Source organism: Temnothorax nylanderi, unplaced genomic scaffold (genome assembly GCF_030848795.1).
Source record: "Temnothorax nylanderi isolate EJ_2023f unplaced genomic scaffold, tnyl_v1.0 TNYL_tig0854_pilon, whole genome shotgun sequence".
In the NCBI taxonomy this organism is placed as follows: domain Eukaryota; kingdom Metazoa; phylum Arthropoda; class Insecta; order Hymenoptera; family Formicidae; genus Temnothorax; species Temnothorax nylanderi.
This window is the reverse complement of record NW_027249916.1, coordinates 8,611-29,549: the sequence shown is the minus strand read 5'-3', so window position 1 is coordinate 29,549 and position 20,939 is coordinate 8,611. Positions and strand designations below refer to the sequence as shown.

General features: G+C 33.5%; 1 protein-coding gene across 6 annotated transcripts in view; it reads left to right on the top strand.

Annotated features, from left to right (window-relative positions):
* Window positions 1-18,124, top strand: part of LOC139785652 (aminopeptidase N-like) — a 30,919-nt gene extending 12,795 nt beyond the window's left edge. For 2 of the 6 annotated variants that reach the window (XR_011722026.1, XR_011722028.1), the window contains 8 exons: window positions 3,952-4,135; window positions 4,471-4,627; window positions 6,546-6,627; window positions 7,983-8,329; window positions 10,897-11,171; window positions 12,243-12,424; window positions 12,611-13,083; window positions 17,248-17,326. Coding sequence is in view for 1 of the 6 variants with exons in the window: in XM_071724828.1 (XP_071580929.1) it covers window positions 3,952-4,135; window positions 4,471-4,627; window positions 6,546-6,627; window positions 7,983-8,329; window positions 10,897-11,171; window positions 12,243-12,424; window positions 13,014-13,083; window positions 17,248-17,339; window positions 17,561-17,564 (1,393 nt within the window). In the remaining 5 variants the exon portion in view is untranslated. Of the gene's footprint in view, window positions 1-3,951; window positions 4,136-4,377; window positions 4,396-4,470; window positions 4,628-6,545; window positions 6,628-7,982; window positions 8,330-10,896; window positions 11,172-12,242; window positions 12,425-12,610; window positions 13,084-17,247; window positions 17,340-17,560 lie in introns of those variants that run through there. The other 4 variants (XR_011722027.1, XM_071724828.1, XR_011722029.1 and 1 more) reach the window with 4 other exon arrangements.
* Window positions 18,125-20,939: the final 2,815 nt, after the last annotated feature.

Here is a 20,939-nt window from a genome sequence, read left to right as displayed (position 1 = left end):
TGCGCGCGTTGTAAATACCTTTAATTATTATTCTTTGCAAACCATTTCCGATACTTTACTGTCGTCAAAGCGTATAAAAAACTTTAATCATAGATTTTGGAATATAAATACATGATAAAATATCAATTAAACGTTATGGCGTTTTAGTAAAATTTAGAAAATTTTTGACATTTAAATATAAGGTAAATGTCTAAAAAAAGCAACCTTACCAATGACCTTGACCTTGATATATGTTGTCAAGGTCAATATCCTAAGTAACCTTCAAAAAGTTTTAATCAGCGGTCGTTGTTTATTAAAAAAGTTTTTAACAAAAAAAGTTTAAAAAATATATAACAGTTATTTTGAGTATTAAAAGGCATAAGCGACTAATATGTATGTGGAAATAGTACATGTATGAACGAAGGAAAGTCATTTAAAGCAGTGAATCGTTAATATATTATACAGTCTTTTTGTTAAAGCAGAGAATAGTTGGTATAGAAAAGTATGTATACAATTTTATGTTATAGAAAAGTATGAATACAAAGTATTTTTTGCTTTAACCACACACACATGTATAATCCACCGACGTAACAACTGAGTTGGGTTAGGTTATTTTTTTTGGAGATGGAGCCCCCCGCAGGGGGGAGGGCAAAACCCACTACAATCACGCATATATATACTGTTCCACCCATATAACAATTCACATCTGTCTCTGCTATACATTTGAACTTGGCGATTTAGTTTCTGAAAATGTTTGAAATGCTACTCTCTAACAATGTAAACAACGCCGTTACTGTTTGATTCCTCTATTTACATTCTTGTTCAGGAATGTAGACTGATAGGGACAATCATGTAGTTTGCTTTCAACAGTTGAAGAAAACAGTCTTCAATATGAAAATGTATCAATTTGTACGGATCGTCGATAATTACGAGACGTTATTAAATTTTAATTTTTAATTTTTTATTTATCGTGTTATTTGCGATATATAATTTGTCCAAAATGTGGAATGGAATTCCGGGAAAGGGACTCACGCATATACTTTGTGTATTGCTTCATAACTTTTGAACGGATTAAGACCCCTACTTTTTTCAAGGTCAAAGTTACTCAGGACGATGACCTTGACAACATATATGTCAAGGTCAAGGTTATTGGTAAGATTGCCCTTCTTCTAGACATTTATCAAATATAATTACACAATTATGTTAATATGTATAATAATCTACATCTAGTAATAATAATCTACAATGTACCATAAAATAATTTGTTTCCTTCATATCAATTCTGTTAAACTTACGTTTTTCAAAAACTTTCAAAAATGTTTTAGTTGAGTGAAATAATAACTAAAAAACATTAAATCTTTTTCCATGCTTCATAAATTTACATTGCATTTGTATATTACGTGTTGCACTACAAATATCACTCTTTATTATAATAAAAGTAAAATTTTAACTACCTGTATGTAGGAAAATATCCTAGCGTGATATTATATTATAATAAAACGAAACTAATTGAAAAAAAAAAACACGGAATTGATCTTGAAATAGCGTTCGCGAAAACTGATTTGTACATTCCTCAACCTTTAACAAACACAATAATTGAGAATATTTATAGTTATCTGAAATATATTGTTAATATGTGACAGATGGGTAGTGGCGACAGATCTGTAGCCAATGGGAGCCCGACGATTATTTCCTTGTTTGTATGAACCGATATTCCGGGCGAATTTTAGCATTCTTGTAAGACATCCTAAGAGTTACAAAATTTTGTCGAATATGCCAAAACAAAAAACAAGTATAACTGAGCAATCTGACATGATATGGACACATTTTGAGGATACTCCTCCAATCCCCACGTATCACGTCTCAGCAATACTATTTTCGTCTTTTTCATCTACTACTAATATAACTGATGTCCACATAGAACACAGAGAGTAATTAAATTATTATTACATAAACTCTACACTTTCCGTGCTTGACAAAATCACACAATATTTCAAATCGCAGAGGATGTATTTGCAGAATTTAAAGCAATTATCTCATGTCGCAATTCCTGGTTTCCGACATGATGCCGTGTCAAATTTGGGATTCATTTCTTATAGGTAATAACAAGTGTATGAAGGAATATTTAAAGAGATAATTGTTTTTTTAACATTAGAGATTTTAGAAACACATTTGTTATATTTAATTATTGTCTCACATACGTTTTGAAATATGCATGCAATACATTATAATATCATATCTTTAAAAGAACAATATACAAAAAAAATATAGAATATAAATTTATTTTTGTGACCTCATATATAGCATGTATGCATATTAATATTGTATCGTCGAAAACCTCTTCAACATGAAGAAGTCTCCCGGTTTCGGAATGGATAAGTAAAATAAACAAGTCGTGATTTCGAGCCAAGAGAAAAATAATCTTTTATTAGCTCATGGGGGAAAAGCCTGTTAAGGCATAAAAACCCCCTGAATTCACGTGATATACAATTGGGTGAATAATTAGAGAATACGTGTATACAAAGATTAATGGCGATACTCGGTATCGCGAACGGGGCCCCGTAATCGAGACTCGGCTCAATCGCGTATTCGTATGAGAGACTCGGCTCTTCCTACGTGAGATAATATCCCCGTACAAATGATCGTTTTGCGAAGAAGGGCGCGACGAATTGTCTATTCTAAGAAGATTCGCGTGAGAGATTGATTTTTTCGTTGCCTAGTTAATTAATAACAAATTCAACTGCCGCGACAATTGAATTGCGCTCGACGCTCCTGCGACGGTTCGATCACCGCCGCCTTTGATCCATGGAACAAATATTATAACACGTTTGAGCTACAAATTATTAGTTTATTATTTTGCAAAAATGCAAATACACCGTTAAATATTAAAAAATGAAAATTTTTAATCAATACCTTACGTCAGAAAATATTTTGTTATTTTATTAGGAGTATAAAAAAGTTCTCGGCTTTTTTTCACAAAATTCAATTTTTATTTGAAAACGTACAGAAAGAGCTGCTGTGCAAGCTCCTTTTCAGTTTGTTCGGTGTTTTGATCGAGTAATGCTTACAGTTCGTCCGTTTCAAATTGGGGAGGGCGTCCAGCACGCAAATGGTCTTCAAAATCGAAATTTCCTTCGCGAAATCGTTGATACCATCTTTTACACGTAGAATGTGTTACGACATTCTCACCATATGCAGCACAAATCATTTTAGTGGCTTCAGCAGCGTTTTTCTTCAAATGAAACGCAAAGTAGATGGAAAATTGAATATGCTCTTTTGTTATTGCCATTGTAAGCACCACCGATTTGTAAGGTTATATGCATCAAATGTCAAACTGTGTGGCATTTTGAAAAGCTATATGTCAACACTTTCAAACCGCAAAAGAGCGGGAGAATAACTAAAATTTAAAATGTAGTTTCGATTTCATGAAATCTAAAGCCGAGAACTTTTTTATACTCCTAATAAGTACCACGTGTATCGAAATTTATTATTTTAGCACAAGCGAGTATTATTATTGTATAACTCCATTGGTTTAGTTAAATTGACATTATGTTGTTAAATTAACATTGAGAAGGAGCAGTGGCGACCTATACGAATCGTTAAACATAAATTAAATTGAATATTATTTGACATGACAAATTTAACAGTGTATTATATAAATAAGTTAATCAGAAATATAATTCTCGGTTATAGTATCTATACAATATAAAATAATCAATTTATATGCCATTTTGCAAAAAGTGACAGTTAAAGAAAGCGTCAAGATTTATTTGAAATTTGATATATCATGACTCTATTGATATATATTATGACTAACGGTGTAAACAAGCAACAAACAAATAAACACACACACGGGCGCGCGCTCGCACGCGCACACGCGAATGCACTTTTTATGTTAATATCTCTCATACAGTTAAACAGGAGGAACAACAAAATCGTAAAATAATCCTACTATTATAAAATGTTTTCTAGAGAAACAGCTATTATATTTGATGAAAAGAAAGATCCGCCTATGCGTCAAATAGACATTGCCCGTTTATTAGGACATGCAGTGGCATATCAGTGCCTTAGTAACCGCAACGGTTCATCTTCTTGGTCTTACATATGGTTGAATCAGGGTATTTCAACGTTACTCGCAATGGACGCTATCGATCAGGTATTTTCAAATTAACGCAATTTCACAAAATTAGGACATATATTTAAAAACAATAGGACATATATTAAAATAAAATTGATAGAGTAAAGATCTGCAAAGACCTTTTTCGAGTAATTCAGATACTACCTTATCTGAATTAATGACATTACACATTTTACAGAAATTTTACTCAAAATTAAAAAAAAAATAGTAAAGTTATATTTAGTAATAATTTACAATCAGTTCCATAGCAATGATCCAATGATGCATGCTGTTAATGAGTATTCAGCCCGATTAAATATTTATCGATTAAATTAAATTAAATTAAATTAAATTAAAACGTTTCATTTTTCTAGGTTTACCCAAATTACCATATAAAAGATTTGTTTGTTGTTCAAACTCTACAAGAATCTTTTCGTCTCGATACTGATTCCATCATGAAGCCTCTTATATCAGAAGTAAACGGTCCTTCTGACATTGATTCAGGTTTCTCTTTTGCTTGTTATATTAAAGGTAAATTAGCAATTATAAATAAAATTAAATACCCGGGTGGAAATGTGTCTGGGCGATCCAAGTTTCTATTTTGGGCCCCGTGGGGAATGTCGTGGCACGCCCGTATCGGAAATCTAGCCAGGCGCTGCCTAGTGTTTCATCTAGGCGCTAGACAGAATTGTGCGGGGGTGCCAAGATGGGAAATCCAGTCGGGGACTAGCTAGCGCCCGGCCAGTGAGGCAGGATTATAACCCATGTGCGAATGTCGGACTTCTGCCAGAGTTGTCCGCATGGCCCAGAAGTGGCACAATATTGGCTGCCAAGACTTGATGTGTGTGGGTGGTACTGCCCCAGTACGGATAAACCGCTAGATCAGTATTGTGCCAGTCTCGGTGACCAGTACCCCCATGCAACCATATTCTGTTCCGAGGCGAGTCTTGTCTCAGTACTGACCGTGTATAAGGCCAGAAATGATATTGATCTACGGCCGAGAGTCGGCTCAGTACTGGGCATGTATTGGGTCGACTTAGAAAATTTTCGCTCGAGCGGCGCCGGAGGTAACAACCGCGCGAAAGCAACACGCCGCGAGGGGACTTAGAAAACTTTTTGCTCAAGCGGCGCCGGAGGTAACGACCGCGGCACGAAAGCAACACGTCGCGAGGGGACTTAGAAAGCTTTTTGCTCGAGCGGCGCCGGAGGTAACGACCGCGGCGCGGAAGCAACACGCCGCGAAAGGACTTTTCGTTAGAGCCCACGCCGGAGGTAACGACCGCGTTCGTGCCTCTCGGTTACAAGTACCCCGAATTATGGTGTCATTCGTCTCGCTTTGCGTCAACGTGGCGTATCGTCGACCCCCGAGACTAGCTGCCGGATATCTCGTACGGTAATCGAATTCGCGTCGTCGTCGCTCTCAGCGGTCAAGTCCCGATGGTCTCGATGGTTTCGCCTCCGGCGCCCGTAAGCGACCGTGCGTAAGACCGTGCGTCGCCGATCGCTCGGCCGGCTGGTTGGGTACTATAAGAGGTGCGGTGCGCTCGGCGAGCCGAGAGACACGAGCGATACGTACGGACGTGCAAACGCGTTTCGTTTGGTCCGTACAAATGTGTAAAACGTTTGTGGAATACGCACACGAAAGGGGCACGTACGACGAAGTCGATGCGGGGAGCATCGTTTCCCGTTCGCTCGCGCTCGTAGTCGATCGCTACCGTCGTGTAACTTAAGCCCCTTGCACAATAGGCGATAGCGATAGCGATAGCGACAGCGACAAAGGTGCCGACAAAGCTATACCTTTGTTGGCAACTTTGTCGCTGCCTCTATCGCTATCGCTATCGCCTATTGTGCAAGGGGCTTTATACGAACACAGCATTGCCACGAGTCGGTGTCGAAAGACCGAATTGGACTTGGAGAAATTCTCGCTCGAGCGGCGCCGGAGGTAACAACCGCGCGAAAGCAACACGCCGCGAGGGGATTTAGAAAGCTTTTTGCTCGAGCGGCGCCGGAGGTAACGACCGCGGCACGAAAGCAACACGCCGCGAGTATGATATGGCAATCAGTGTTGTCTTGGGGCAACATTGCTCCGCGAGCCAGGGCCTAGATAGTTTTCCAATATTGGAGCTGGCCATTATTGCCGTTACCACCCAGTACAACCCCAGGCTAGCCTTCCATCATAGCGCCCACATTAACTCGTGGAAAACTAGCCGGAGCCCATACAGCGCCAGGTTGTAATTTCCACCCGGGTAATGGTCTATAAATTTTTAAACGTCAAAAGAGAATAAGTTATGAATATTTATTTCCATTCTACATATTATAAATAATTAATTTGAGGAACTAAATTTATTATCTTTTTACAAGATTAATTATTTTGACGAATATGTGCGTAGATTACAACAAATACGATTCAAATGTATATAATCTCATTTTACAACGTGAATTTTCGTAGCACCTGCTATATTGCGCATGTTACAATACATGCTTGGTGAGAAAGTGTTTCAGAATGGTATCGATAAATATTTGAGCAATGAGTAAGTATAAAAACGGTAATATATCATTACTTCTAAAATACTAGCAAATATAATGAATTTATTAATTGTAATTTTATAAAGTATTTATTTTATTTTATTTTTATCTTTCTTTATTTAATAATGTCTCAATTTATTGCAATTATGTTTCTTTACTTGTAATCGATAAGCTTTTCCTCATAATCAAAAAACATTTTCTTCTACATTTAAACAAAGCATAACATTAAATATAATAAGAATATATGACTGAAAAAAATACAGGTAAAAAGTAAAGATGAAAAAAAGAATCGTAAATTAAAAATTCTTTGTATTTAAAAAGACTATAATGGTATGCATGTGTATATACAGAGTGGGCTATTTTAATTAATCCACGCGGTTATGTCCCGAACTATTCATTATTTGAAACAATGTTTAAAATAGAACTTACTCTATTTCGAGAGGGATATTTTATGTTAGACGCAAATCTTGCCTAGGGGGAGATGCCTCTGAAATTTCAAAATAACCTATTTTGTTTCTTTAAAACCCTCTCTTTTTTATTTTATCACCTTTTTCTATTAATTAAATTGAACAAGTTTTACGTCAAAAATATTTTTTATTTACCTAATATTTTTTGAGATATTCAAGGAAAACTCGGTAAATATTTTAATATATTAAGTTTGTGGATATCTCTTGATAATTGTTTATCGAAGGGAAAAGTGATACAGAACTTTTTGACTTGATTTGGTCTTAAGAATATGCTGCTGATGCTGTAATAATGCCCAAAAATAAAATATTATTGTATAAATTATGTTACAACATACATAATTTTACAAAAATGAGGACTATTGTAACAGCATATTCTTCAGACTAAATCAAATAAAAAAGGCATGTATCACTTTTTCCACCTATAAACAATTATCAAGATAGCATAAGCTAAATATTAAAAAGTTCATCGAATTTTCCTTGAATACCTCAAAAAGTATTAGGCAAATAAAAAAAAGGTTTCAGACAAATGTTGTTCAAATTAGAAAGGTAATAAAATAGAAAATAGATGGTTCCATTTAAAGAAACAATAAGTCTCCTTGAAATGTCAGAGGCATTTCCCCCTAGGCAAAATTTGTGTTTATCATAAAATGTCCCCCTCGAAATAGAGTAAGTTCTATTTAAAACATTTTTTCGAGTAACGAATAGTTAATTGGGACATAACAGCGTAGATTAATTAAAATAATGCACTCTGCATGTGTGTGATGTATAATACTCAAAATCTGTGATGTAATAATGTATATAAATTTTCTTGCTAATCTAAAAGTTTATGTAACAATTTACGTAATGCAACTTATTAGAATATTTATTAATAATATTATCGTTAAATTTTATAGTCCTTTTTATGGAATGGAAGATATTAAAGCTTTCTGGATTTCTATGCAAGCTGCTTATGACGAGCAGAATGTAATGTACTTAAATTTAAAAGAGACAATGGAGGCTTGGATGACGCGAGAGCACTATCCTGTGATGAATGTTACGCAAAATAAGACTCACTTCGTAGTAACAACAGAGAGTACAAGTACAAAGGAAAGCGAAAAGGAATGGTGGATACCTTATATCGCAATGGTGATGGAGGAAAGCAATTTTCCTTTATCCAAATCAATGCGGTATGTTTCGATGAATATAGGTCACTTTGTACATGTGAGTGAAGATTGGCTTATAGTTAATTTACAACAAATAGGTAAGTACTAAGTGAGAAATATAATGTGCTTACATATGTGCTTACATACGTTTAGTACGTATACGAGTACATTTTACATTTGTATTGCTCTATCTTATTTAACAAATGCAAAAAATTCTTGTGTAAAGTCCATGTGCATTTTATGCAATACTTAAACATAGCATGCGAAATTACTGTATAGGATAACTCGGGGGAATATGCCACACTTAACAAAAATTTGATTTTTTTTATTTTTCTTTCTCTTTGAAGTATTTTTGCATACTGCTCTCCTTTTTCCTTCTTTTATCTGTTATTTGTACATACATGATTTTAATAAAATATTTTAATTGCTTACTATTAAAAAGAAAGAAATACAAAAGTGTTGCAAAATAGCATATTACCCAACCATATAGGTAATACACCACATAGTATAAAATAATATACTACATACAAATATGTAGTAATTTAACTTCAAAAGTTACTTTATTCATAAAAACAGTTCAAATAGTCTTTAAAATAAGTCAGTATAATCAGTACAAATAGTTTTTAACATAAAAAATAAACTTTTAAATTAAATTGTAATATTAAAATTATTGTAATATTGGATTGCAACAATTAAAATTAAAATAAAAAATAAATCTTAAAAACTTTAAAATCTTAAACCTTACAAATTTTAAAAACTTATAAACCTTGAAATCTTAAAACTTTGTAAATTTTATAACTTTAAATTTTATAACTGTCAGCTACACTTTTTTCAACTATATTTTTTTTCTTTTTAGTCTTCCTCGTATACATTCGAGGCATTATTGTTTAAAACATATGTTTTAAAACGTGTAAAAAATGTGTTTTTATTACTTTCTTTGAATTTCAATAATATTATTAAAATAAAAATTATAATACTGTCAGGAAATAAACAAAACTTATGCAAAACATCAGATATAGAGCTATAAACAATTTCATGGTATTTACAAGAGTGTTTTTAGCCGTAACTTTGTTAAACACAACGAGTGGCATATTCTCCACAGTGGCATATTCCCCCGAGTTACCCTATTACGGTTTACACATTACATAGTCGTAAAATTAAAAAGTTGTTAAAATTAATTAGTAGAAAACAATGATATAGTAAAAAATAAGGGTTTTCACTTAAAAAAATTGAGCCTTACGTCTCCAACACGGGCCCCGGATCCAAAATCTAATAATATGATCTACTGGCCCTCTTCAAACCGTATAAAACTTTCGTCTGATACATTTTTTATCAACCTTTTCCTTTATGAGTTATTTATCTGTACTGTTTTAAATGGCACACCTTGTATATGCAATATTTAAATAAATTTTTATATTACGCAACGTTTTCGGGAGTGACAAGATATTATCATTTACAAAATTGTTTTTCCTCCGCTACATAGTTATTTTATATTAAGAATGAGAAATACTTAAATTCCTCTTATATTTCACTTCAAAAGTTTTCTTTGAATACGCAGTAATAATTTTTCACCTATTTTGTCAATTGTAAGAGCGACTACGGTCACCTGAGCACTTACTATGTACGCAGATTGACTATATGATCATCGATCATTTCTCTCTCTCCCTCTCTCTCTCTCTCTCTTTCTCTCTCTCTCTCTCTCTCTCTCTCTCTCTCTCTCTCTCTCTCTCTCTCTCTCTCTCTCTCTCTCTCTCTCTCTCTCTCTGCCTCCCTCCCTCCCACCCTTCTTCTCTTTCTCTCTCTCTCTTCCTTCCCCTCCCTCCCTCTCTCTCTCTCTCTCTCTCTCTCTCTCTCTCTCTCTCTCTCTCTCTCTCTCTCTCTCTCTCCCTCCTCTCTCTCTCTCTCTCTCTCTCTCTCTCTCTCTCTCTCCTTCTCTCCTTCTCTCTGAAACGCGTCAAATGTTTATAAAAAAATAACTTATATCTAACTATGCAGCCTAAACGTTTTTGTTCGACAATAACCGCACCGAAAGAATTAGACTCAATATCTATTGAATCTATTGAATAAAATAATATTTTTTATATCTATTGAATTGATTTTGCAGTCCTTACTTGTTTTGCTAGTATACATATATTTAATATTATCAACTTAAAACTGATAACATTTTTAACGCACAAGCGCATACGCGAAGCTTCCTTATAAATAAATAATTATTATATAAAAGTATCACATTATTTTATCCATGTGTTTAAATTAATTTAAATTTTTTTGCGCGTGACTTAATTAGAAACCAGAATTTAAAGTTCAAAATGTTGAAAATAATCTCAATATAACAATATAATAATAATAATATAAAAAATAAAATTTACAATTTCTACTAAATATATAATGTAACCCCAGTAAGCAAAAAACGTCAAGAAACATTTCAACTACATTGCATTAATGTTAAAACGTTGCTGTAATGTAGTTAAAATGTTTCTTGATGTTTCTTGCTTACTGGGACATTATATGTACCTAGTATGCATTTTACTCATAGTACATTTCTATACAGTCCTAATGTATTAATCACAAAGTATAGAGGAAGTAACAGGTATTTAAAAGTATCGTCTGCGAAAATCGATCGCAAATATGTAATGATTGAAACAATTTCTTGATTGTACAACAGGATATTATCGTGTCAATTACAATGCCGAGAGTCTGAAGAGAATCGCGAATTATCTAAACACTGATAAATATTTCAAAGTACATGTTCTCAATCGTGCTCAAATCATAGATGATGTATTTTACTTTTTGATAAGAGGCCAACTCAATTTGTCTGTATTCATGGATCTCACCATGTACCTATTGATGGAAAGAAGTTACATAGCATGGTATTCTATGTTCAAAGCTTTTGAATATATGTCGTCTTTCTTCCCATTTGAAGAAAGTTCTTATATCAAGGTATGTAGATAATAATAAATTTTGTCTGTTATGCATGTTAAATATTAAACCGCAATGAATTTATATCAATTATTTCTCAATATTTAAAAAAAAGTAAAATATAGAAAATAAAGATATCTTTATACACATTTTTAATGTTTTTATGTTTAACTTTGTTAAAAAGCAGAAAATTTAAACAAGTTCCATACGTATCTATACGATTTATATTTTGCACGTTAAACATTACTTTTACTTTTCTCATGACTTCATTCAATTTACATTAATATAAGTCAATTTTACGTATATACATTGTCATGTCAAATTTTAAAATAGAGTAATGTCTTTCTGATTCTCTTCATTTGTTTTAAATATTTATTGAATGTGTGATTGAATAATTTTCATGTACTTTGCACAAAACCCGAAATAAAACTTTAGAAACAAATTTATATTTTTTTCTATAATATAAATTTTCGGACTGCGTTAAACCTCGTCTATGTTATTCGTGTTTAATTTATTAATATTGCTTTGAAGATGATCTTCTTTATACAAAAAAGAGTCAAAACGTCAGCTAACTTTATGTATTGTCTGAGAATATAAATCATTGCGCACTAATTACCGCGCCTGGCTCTTATTACCTCTTTTGTTATGTCTGATTTACATTTTTTTGTAAGCAACCTTTTGATAATCAATTTAATTAAGAAACATATACTTATAATGAAATGAAATGCTTTGCATGAACTTGAAATTATTGTATTCTTTTGATACGCATCTACTTAATATTAAAACAATGAAAATTACAAAAAAATATAAATTATAGTACAAAAAGTACAAAAAAATATAAATCAGAATGTATAACTGAATTGATGAGCTTTTATGCAATATGTCACAATTAACTAATATTATAAACATTTCTTGTTATAAAATATACACAATAATTTCTAAAAGAATTCTGATTATGCTTGATTCATAAAAATATAAAAGTTGATTATGAATACGTACATACATAAAGGTACATATGTATACACCACGCTTTTCCTTATCAATATAATAAGCAATCGATGTAATCTCTTTATGTATCTTAATAATTCGTAGGAAAGAATGATAAAAATATTCGACAAACTTCATCAGACAGTGGAATATGAAGAAAGAAATGATACGGTTTATTTCAGCAGTAGTTTACAGCAAGAGGCAACAAGATGGGCATGTGCTTTCGGTTCTTTTAAATGCAAAAAACAGGCTGAATCTGAATTAAAAGTATATTTGATGCAGAAAAGGTATAATCATATTTTTTTTTAATTTCTAATAATAGACGTAGCTTTTATATTTATGCAATTTACATTTACGCAATGCTTAATAAATTATTCGAGCAAAATGCAAAAGTACGCGAGCACTGTTTTCGTAACTGTATATATATATATATATATATAATGTATATATTTTTTTCTAATATTTTATTTTAGTTATTTTTTTGGGTGGAAAGAATGGACATATTTTAATGGTTTAATAACAACAGAGAATTCTATTTGGAATAAAGTATTTCAAATGTACATAGAAAAACTTGATTATACACTTTTAAAATCCCTGGCTTGTTCTGAGAATTTCACTATTATCAGTAAATATTTAAAGATAATAACATCAAAGCATTATGATAAAAAAATAAAAGATAATGATCGAATTTTTACATTTTTCATTCTATCGTTGCGAGGCATGCGAAAAATGATACGATACTTGATTATATATTAGCAAATTTTGACAAAGTGAAACCAAGGTAAAATATCTTTTTCCATGAAGATATATGTTTGTATTTATAAAAATTCGTTATATACATATACCAGTCATAAATCTACTATTTTATTTCTACAGAGAAATTGGTATTACTGTAATATTAATAGATATTATTAATCATGTATACTCTCAGTCTTCATTGGATAAGGTAAATTACAGAAACTCTATTATAATACATATTATTAATCATTTATTATTAAACTCATTTTTTATCAGTATATCGCAGATATGCATTACAAACGTCCCAGGTAACACGTATTATTCAGGAACGTTTCCAAAATGTCTTACACATTTATAAAACGTTACATGCGTTCAAATATATGAAAGCAATATGTGCTACCTGGAACCTGGAATGTTGTTCTAATTAAGGTAACTCCGGTATTTACGCTGCGCGGGGTTTTACGCCGAAGATGTCAGAAAAAATAGAAGGAATAAAGGTGTGTTGTAATTTCAGTTCTTTACTGTTAATATTAACGAAATTGTCGTGAGTTGAATCAATTTCTCACCGTAGTAAGAAGCGCGATCTTGTGTTACGACCTACGTAAAATGATTACTGTAGGGAATGTAAAAGGTTTAATTGTTATTTTATAATACATAAGTATAGAGGGATAGTAAATGATGGAATACAGCAAAATACAAGTGCATAGCTCTCTCTCTTGTATTTTTTGTTTAATTTAATATCTTGTATATCCCTCCTGTTTGGGATATACGGCAAGTTAGTGTTACGTCCAACCCCAGGATTAGGATAAGAAAAACTGGGAAGCGAAGAAAAGGCTAACCAGAGGGGTAGGGGTAAGGAAGGACGCAACCAGATACCTACAAATGTCGCTCGCAGGTACACGCTCTGAAGCGCGAGCCGAACGCACTTTCAATGGCTCAGGAAGGGTCAACGTCCGTAGGGACGCTAGGACGCCTTCCGTGAGCGGTGCAATCGTCGGTCCTCTTTTAATCCCTTTAACTCGGACCTCGTGCGATTTCGAGAGGGGGATGAGTAGTGGGTGAGGTCTTAGGTTATAAATAAATGGAATGGAAATTTATATTTAACATAAATAAAACATTTATTCCAAATATGAGTTAAGTAACCTATCGGTATTACAATAAATGAGAACTAGTCAAATTAAACACAGGATAGAAAGCATCTTAAAGTGAAAATTGTATGCGTAAAGTGTATGTGTGTATTTCTCGCGGGTGTTACAAAGGTGCGGGGGTGATCGGGCAGGATTTTTGAAGGGAGACCTATTTTGAAATGGACATCCTGCCCGCTATTATTACAATTGAAATCAGAATTGAATTACATAATTGCTAACTAATTGTAAGTGTGCGTGTGGTGTGTATGTGTATGCTAATTAGATTAAAACATATAAAATTTAAAATCAATAAAGTTTATACCTTAGGATGAGTTAATAGTTAATCTAGGGTGATCACCTCGGGGTCGTTTATCTCCTTGAGGGTGACTGTGGAACGGTGGAATATATTCCAAAAAAGGGTTATGGGAATCAGGTACGGGAATTCGTATTGCGGGAAATAAACGGGGATGGCGTCGTGGGGATCTGCTGTCTCTACGAGGGAACGGAGTCCGACCAGGTCGAACTCGTAAGGACCGAGTGTAAAACTATTAGGAGGAAGAGAATCGGTGTATTGGAGGAAATGAGCTGAGGGGTTCCAAAAAAGTGGTGGGAAGGGAGCTCTCGAGTGGGCTCCTCGGAAACCGAGGAATATGAGGGGGACAGAGTTCTCGGAGGCTCCAAGTCCTCACCCAGACGATCCTGGCTCCGCAGGGAAGGGAAATGCGGTACCTCTCCGATAAATTATACGGTCGAGGCATCCGAGACCGTTGGAGAGGAAAGTTCCTCGCGAGCAACCGGGGAATACGATCTCTCGTATTCGGGACTTAGGTGGGAGGAAGGTGCGGGGGAGGGGGAATCGAGAAGTTCCTCGGGACGAACCGGAGAATATGAAGGTTTTAGGAAAGGCGAGGAATCAGGGGTGTCGGGAATCACGCGATAAGAAAGGGGAATTAAGAGGAGATCGGGGAGGCGGCGACGGCGGTTCTTCCGGCTGAGCGGGCGGAGGCGGTGGAGTGGCGAGTCGCGGAGGACCGACGTTCTCCCGTTCGTGTCGGAGGAACTCTAGTATTATTTTTTTTAGTCTCCTTCGCGTCTGCTTGTTCCGACGATTCCGCGCGTGTTTCGCGGCGTTTCGGGACTTCACACGGGTTTCAGCAAGGCCGCGCAAATCCACTATAAGTTAGCGGGGGGTTAATTTATCGTAGTTCGTTAATCGCGGGGAAGTCGACTCGGGTTTGAAGGATTTAAATTAAAGAGGGAGGATCTGCTGACCTTGCCAGCAGTGAATGAAAAAGAGATTACTCCGAGTCCGCCGATAAATCAGCTAACTCAGAAGTAATGGAGATAAGAGATTACTCCGAGTCCGCCGATAAATCAGCTAACTCAGAAGTAATGGAATAAGAGATTACTCCGAGTCCACCGATAAATCAGCTAACTCAGAAGTAATGGAATAAGAGATTACTTCGAGTCCGCCGATAAATCAGCTAACTCAGAAGTAATAGAAAAATTAAAAGGGTTTAGAGGACTTGAAGGAACGTGTACCCGAGAGACCTTCCGAACACAAGAAAGTAAAGATAACAAAAGAGATGTATATACGACTTACTACTTGGCGCTGATCTAGTTTAGGTTCTCTAGAAGGCTCTTAGCAGGATTCGGTAACTCTCGATTCCTTGGTGATTCTCCGCGTAGGTTGGTGGAATTATCACTCGTAATTTTAACGCGCAACAACTTGATCGATTAGAACTCAAGCGACAGAAGACTCTGAGGCCGAGGTTGACTGCAGAGACTGAAGCTTAAGTTGTTCAAGAGACTGAAGTTCAAAAAGAGGCTGAGCGCTCCAATGTCGGGATTTAATGGAAGGGGTGGATTCCGTTGTGGGAGGTGTTCGGTTGTGTCTGGTTTTCGTTTTGGGGACTTCTGGTTGGCGGGATGTTTCTCACCCAGGAGATGGATTTTTGGGTTTTCGCCTATCTTGGTAAGCTAGATACGGTTATCGATTTTTACGGCTGTTCATTGGTGAGTCTTCTCGTAAGGCCCCCACTGTCTTATTGGGGGTGCAACCCATCGATTCTTCCAGTGACTCATCTAGTGTTTCGACTATCGCCGATTTCTCTTTTATTAGGGTTCCTTATTTATCTCGCGACCCTGTTTTTATGTTGACAGACGATGCACACATACCCTTCAATCTTAAATACAAACAGAAACTTCCGCCACGTGTATTTACAGACACGTCTAAGGCTTTGTTTCCGTTTGTCGGAAACATCGTACGAGCAATTTTAGAAAGCTCGCTTGATGCAATAAAGATCTTCATCAACTCTGTCTGGGATTAAGGTCCCTTTGGCGCGTCGTGTCGCCGGGTTTATGGACCAGACAAAGCCGATGAAAATCTGATCACGTATGCACCTTCTGTCGGTAATTCATCTGGAAGGTCGCTTTTAGTTGCCTAAGCAAATGGATAGTTTGGTTATAATAAAAAAAAAGGAAAGTGAAGGGATCAAGGCTTACTCGCCGATCGATAACCGTCCGTGCTCAGTTTACTTAAAGAGATTAGAATAAGATTAGGATAAATCTTAAGGGCTATCTTAGACGCATAGGAATTTCTGCGAAAAAGGGAAATCGTGGAGTTCGCAGGACGTAACATTAGCATGCGGGATTTATGCCATAGTACAGACACTTTGTAAAACTCGAAATCTCCTATGTGTTCTTTTTCCTTCTTTTTTTGGATCGTGTAACAATAATCTTTAATGCATCTATCGCTCTTCTATTTTCTTTTTAAAATTTTTCAGTTTTATAATTTGTTTATCATTCTTACATCTTAATAAACTTCTTACACACATTATATAACTTATTATGACATTTCATTGCCTTATTTATAAACATTATCTGTAATTTTTTATAAGGCGTATATTTCAATCATGAATGTCATATAACCCACCCCTCTGGGATATATGGCAAAAATGCAAGAGTTTCTAAAAGTTTTTTTTATTAAATACAAAGAAAGAATATTTTATATTTTTATTTTTTTTTATAGTAGTAGACAGTATAAAGTTTTTATTGGTATAATTCATTTGCCTTAAACATAGTAAATAGTACTCGATAAATTAAGTTTGTCTTAGCTGCGGCGTATATACCGGAGTTACCCTATTTTAATTACAAGACATTATATACATCTCACCGGTCTTCTATAATATAAAATTAACATACTAATTGCGAATAAGTATAATATCGAAATAATTCTGTTTTAGATAAACATATTTTTGGAAGATTATATTATTTTACAACGTGGCCGACTGGTCTTTTTAGACATCCACTTATTGATGATAGATTATATAATAAGGTAAATTTTATGTATCTGAAACATATTTACCTCATTGAGTATATTTATATCCACATATATACATACGTGAGCACGTGTGCACGTGCGCATGTGTATTACTCTATTTTAATTATAACCATAATTACAAAAGATAATGCTGTGTGAAATTCTTATGGTTTGATGACGAATTATTATTTATTAATGTTAAATGCATTCTTTTAATCAACCCAATTTCGTTTTAGATAATAAAATGCACGAGTAGTGACATATCAGATTTAATAATTTGTGCGAAAATGTCACATTTTAAACGCAAAATAGAATTACGCTTATCTGAAATAATGCGACATGTGAAACACTTTCGGAATTTTTATTCATAAATCTTTATTAATAGTTTGAACAATTATATTTTATCGTTTAATATAATGTTTAATTCAATGTTATGTTTATATTTATATTTACTATTTGTTGTTGTTTATATCTATATTTATTATAAATACACTGCAAATCCAAGTATGTTATTTTAACCGAAGCTGTTCTTACACATTTCTTGCTATTTTAAATCACGTCATTTAACACGATTGAACTTGTAAATTAACTTTTAATTTAATACAATCAAATGTGTTAAATGACATAATTTGACACATAAAGAAACACGTAAAAAGAGCTTATGTCTAATGTGTCTCATTTAATCTGTCTCATTTTTAGACGTTTATGCGTGTAAAAATAACACACTTGGATTTACAGTGTACTAATCTTAATATGTATTTTTTCACATAAATGTTTGTAATAAAAAATATTTATAACTATTTTTTTTTAAGTTATAAAATAATAGAAATAGATTAATAAAAGACATAAAATACACGCAATTAAAAGGAGATCACAATATTTGCAACGTGCAATCGCTAATATTACTTTTAAAGTTATTTTGAAATACAATAATACGATGGTATAAGAAACGAAGTGCTAATTATGCCTCTGATGGCTTACAATAAAAGAATAAAAATTTAAAATATATTTTCTACATATTACTAAAAATCTTTTTAGCTTTTTAACAGAGATTACTATAAAATTAATCTAATTATATATTGAATGACAGTATCTATACTGACTAGTAAGTGTCAGCGACCTTGTATATTACATCAGACAGCATGCATGTCTAAAAGACGTAAAAATATCTTAAACATGCGTGCTTTATTGTGATATGACAAAAATGTTGTTAATTTTCAATTAGTTCTAATAAACATAAAATAAAGTATACACATAAATATTAAATATCAACGGCAAAGAATATGGTGCACAGGTAATTGTCGTATTGCTTATAACTTATAATTAGGGGCATAATTTTGCTGTATAAGGTGAGTTGCTAGAAATAATTTGCACCTCAAAGCAGTTATGCAGTCATTGAAGCACATTAATTTATAATCAATTCAATGCATATTACTTTCATATATATTAACATTTGTTTTTCTCGATTGTCATCAACAAGATTCACTCTTTATCTTCACATTTCTCTCGATTACTGTAATATATTTATATTTTCCCTTTTTATAAGTTAAAACTAGCAGAAAATTCTGCGTTCCATGTATTATATTATAGTCGTTTTTCTGAGAGATATGTTCTTACAAACACTTAAAACAAAAATTGATATTTTTTTTAAAGAAAAATCAAACAATTGATTACGCGCACTGAAGTTGTGATTTCCATGTGAAGGAAAGATATATAGCACCGATATATTATGGCTGTATTTCAATATTTACTGCAATTACTGAAAATCTATAGTTTATGTCACATATGTTATAGATTTTCAGTACTGGCAGTTTAGTACAGTGAATTTTGAAACGCAGCCTATGATGTCAAACTATTGACAAACGTCGAGAGTCGTAAATTTAATGGACTTTCGATTTCACTATCCACATTAATCACACAAAATTGCAGTTTTGATTATATTTCCAAATCACTTTAAGATTTAATTACAAATATAATTATGTTCAACGTTTTCATTGTTTTTACATTTTTGATACTTCTATATATTTGCAAAAATAGAACATTTAAACATCTTATATTTTAACATGATAAATCTCTCTTGCTCTCTCTCTCTCTCTCTCTCTCTCTCTCTCTCTCTCTCTCTCTCTTATCTAACTAACAAAAGAAACAATTATCGCGCAGTACTTCGATCAGAAGGAGAACTACTGTCGAGAAGTCAACACTGTTATGTATCCTCGTTCTTACTTACACATTTAGCTATCTAGCTAGATATCTTGTTTACATGTATTGATACATACTTATTATGATACGTATAGCCCTGCCTGTCAAAGATTTCCCAGGACAGTTAGACTGTTCTCCTTAAACCTCGTATTGAAGAATCTTCTAAAGCCACATCGTGGTAAGCATGTGTTAACCATAGCTAATTGTTCTAAAAATTATATTCTAATCGGCACACAATTTCAATATTTCGATTTCGTCATCAGATGGTAAGTTACACCTTCACTTATTTCAACAAACATATAGCGTAGAGGTACGTTTAAATAATTCATAAGAAGGAATTCGAAATATACATTTCTGTTCCTCTAATTTTGAAAAGATTATCTTGTAAAAATTATTGTCATCAGGAATTTAGTTCTTTTAATAGAGGAAAGTACCCGATTATAAATACATTTTATTATTGTTATAAGCAATAATATTGCTATTATTGCTGTCTCTTCTTTCGTTGTCATAAAAACGAGTCCAAGTTTACAGTTTTATCTTAAAATCTTGTACTCAGAGATTTTAAATCTATAAAAAGTTTCTGGTTTTATAATAAGTTGAATGTACAACTTATTTTGTATTCTTTTCTTTCACTTTTCTTATATACTAAATGATATATATGATAGACAATGTTCTGCGCCGCTTTAACGAACAAGATAAGTAGAGGAAAGTGAGAAAATTTTGATAATTAATTTATCATCTTATAAAGAGACACATAACATATTAATATTATTGTGTTAATGGTTTAATAACATTTTATTATACTAAATACATTTAGGATAATAAACCATATTTTACATATGGTAATGTTTATTGTTGTATTATGTTAATTGTGTTATGAGTCATAATTTATGACACGGCAGTCATTTTAACAGATGCCTCATGATTTTACATATAGACCACAAACCATTGCCTTGAAGTTTTATTTCACAAAGAAATCCTTTGTACAGATTCATGCAACGAATTTTGGCATGGAACCCTTCATACCATTATTAAAGAGCCTACTATTTCTTATTGCGACAACGCTAGCTGTCGACAAAAATTCAAGAAATAACAATAGTTTGACAGATGGAAGCCGTTTATCGAACAATGTAATACCGCTCCACTATGAAATCTATTTAGATCTACATGACACATATGGTGATATTTTATCTCGCGGTGAATGCAAAATTTTCATTCTGGTCAACCGTCCAACGCGAAATATAAGCTTTCACGCAGACAGATCGCATATACGGGAATTAAAATTTGATCGAATGAAATCTGCAAATAGTACAGCAAATGTGACATATCATGGGCCAATACACGAATCGTACAATGTTAAAACTGACATCTATACCTTCTGTTTCGCAGAGGAATTATCTGGTTATTACGACCTGT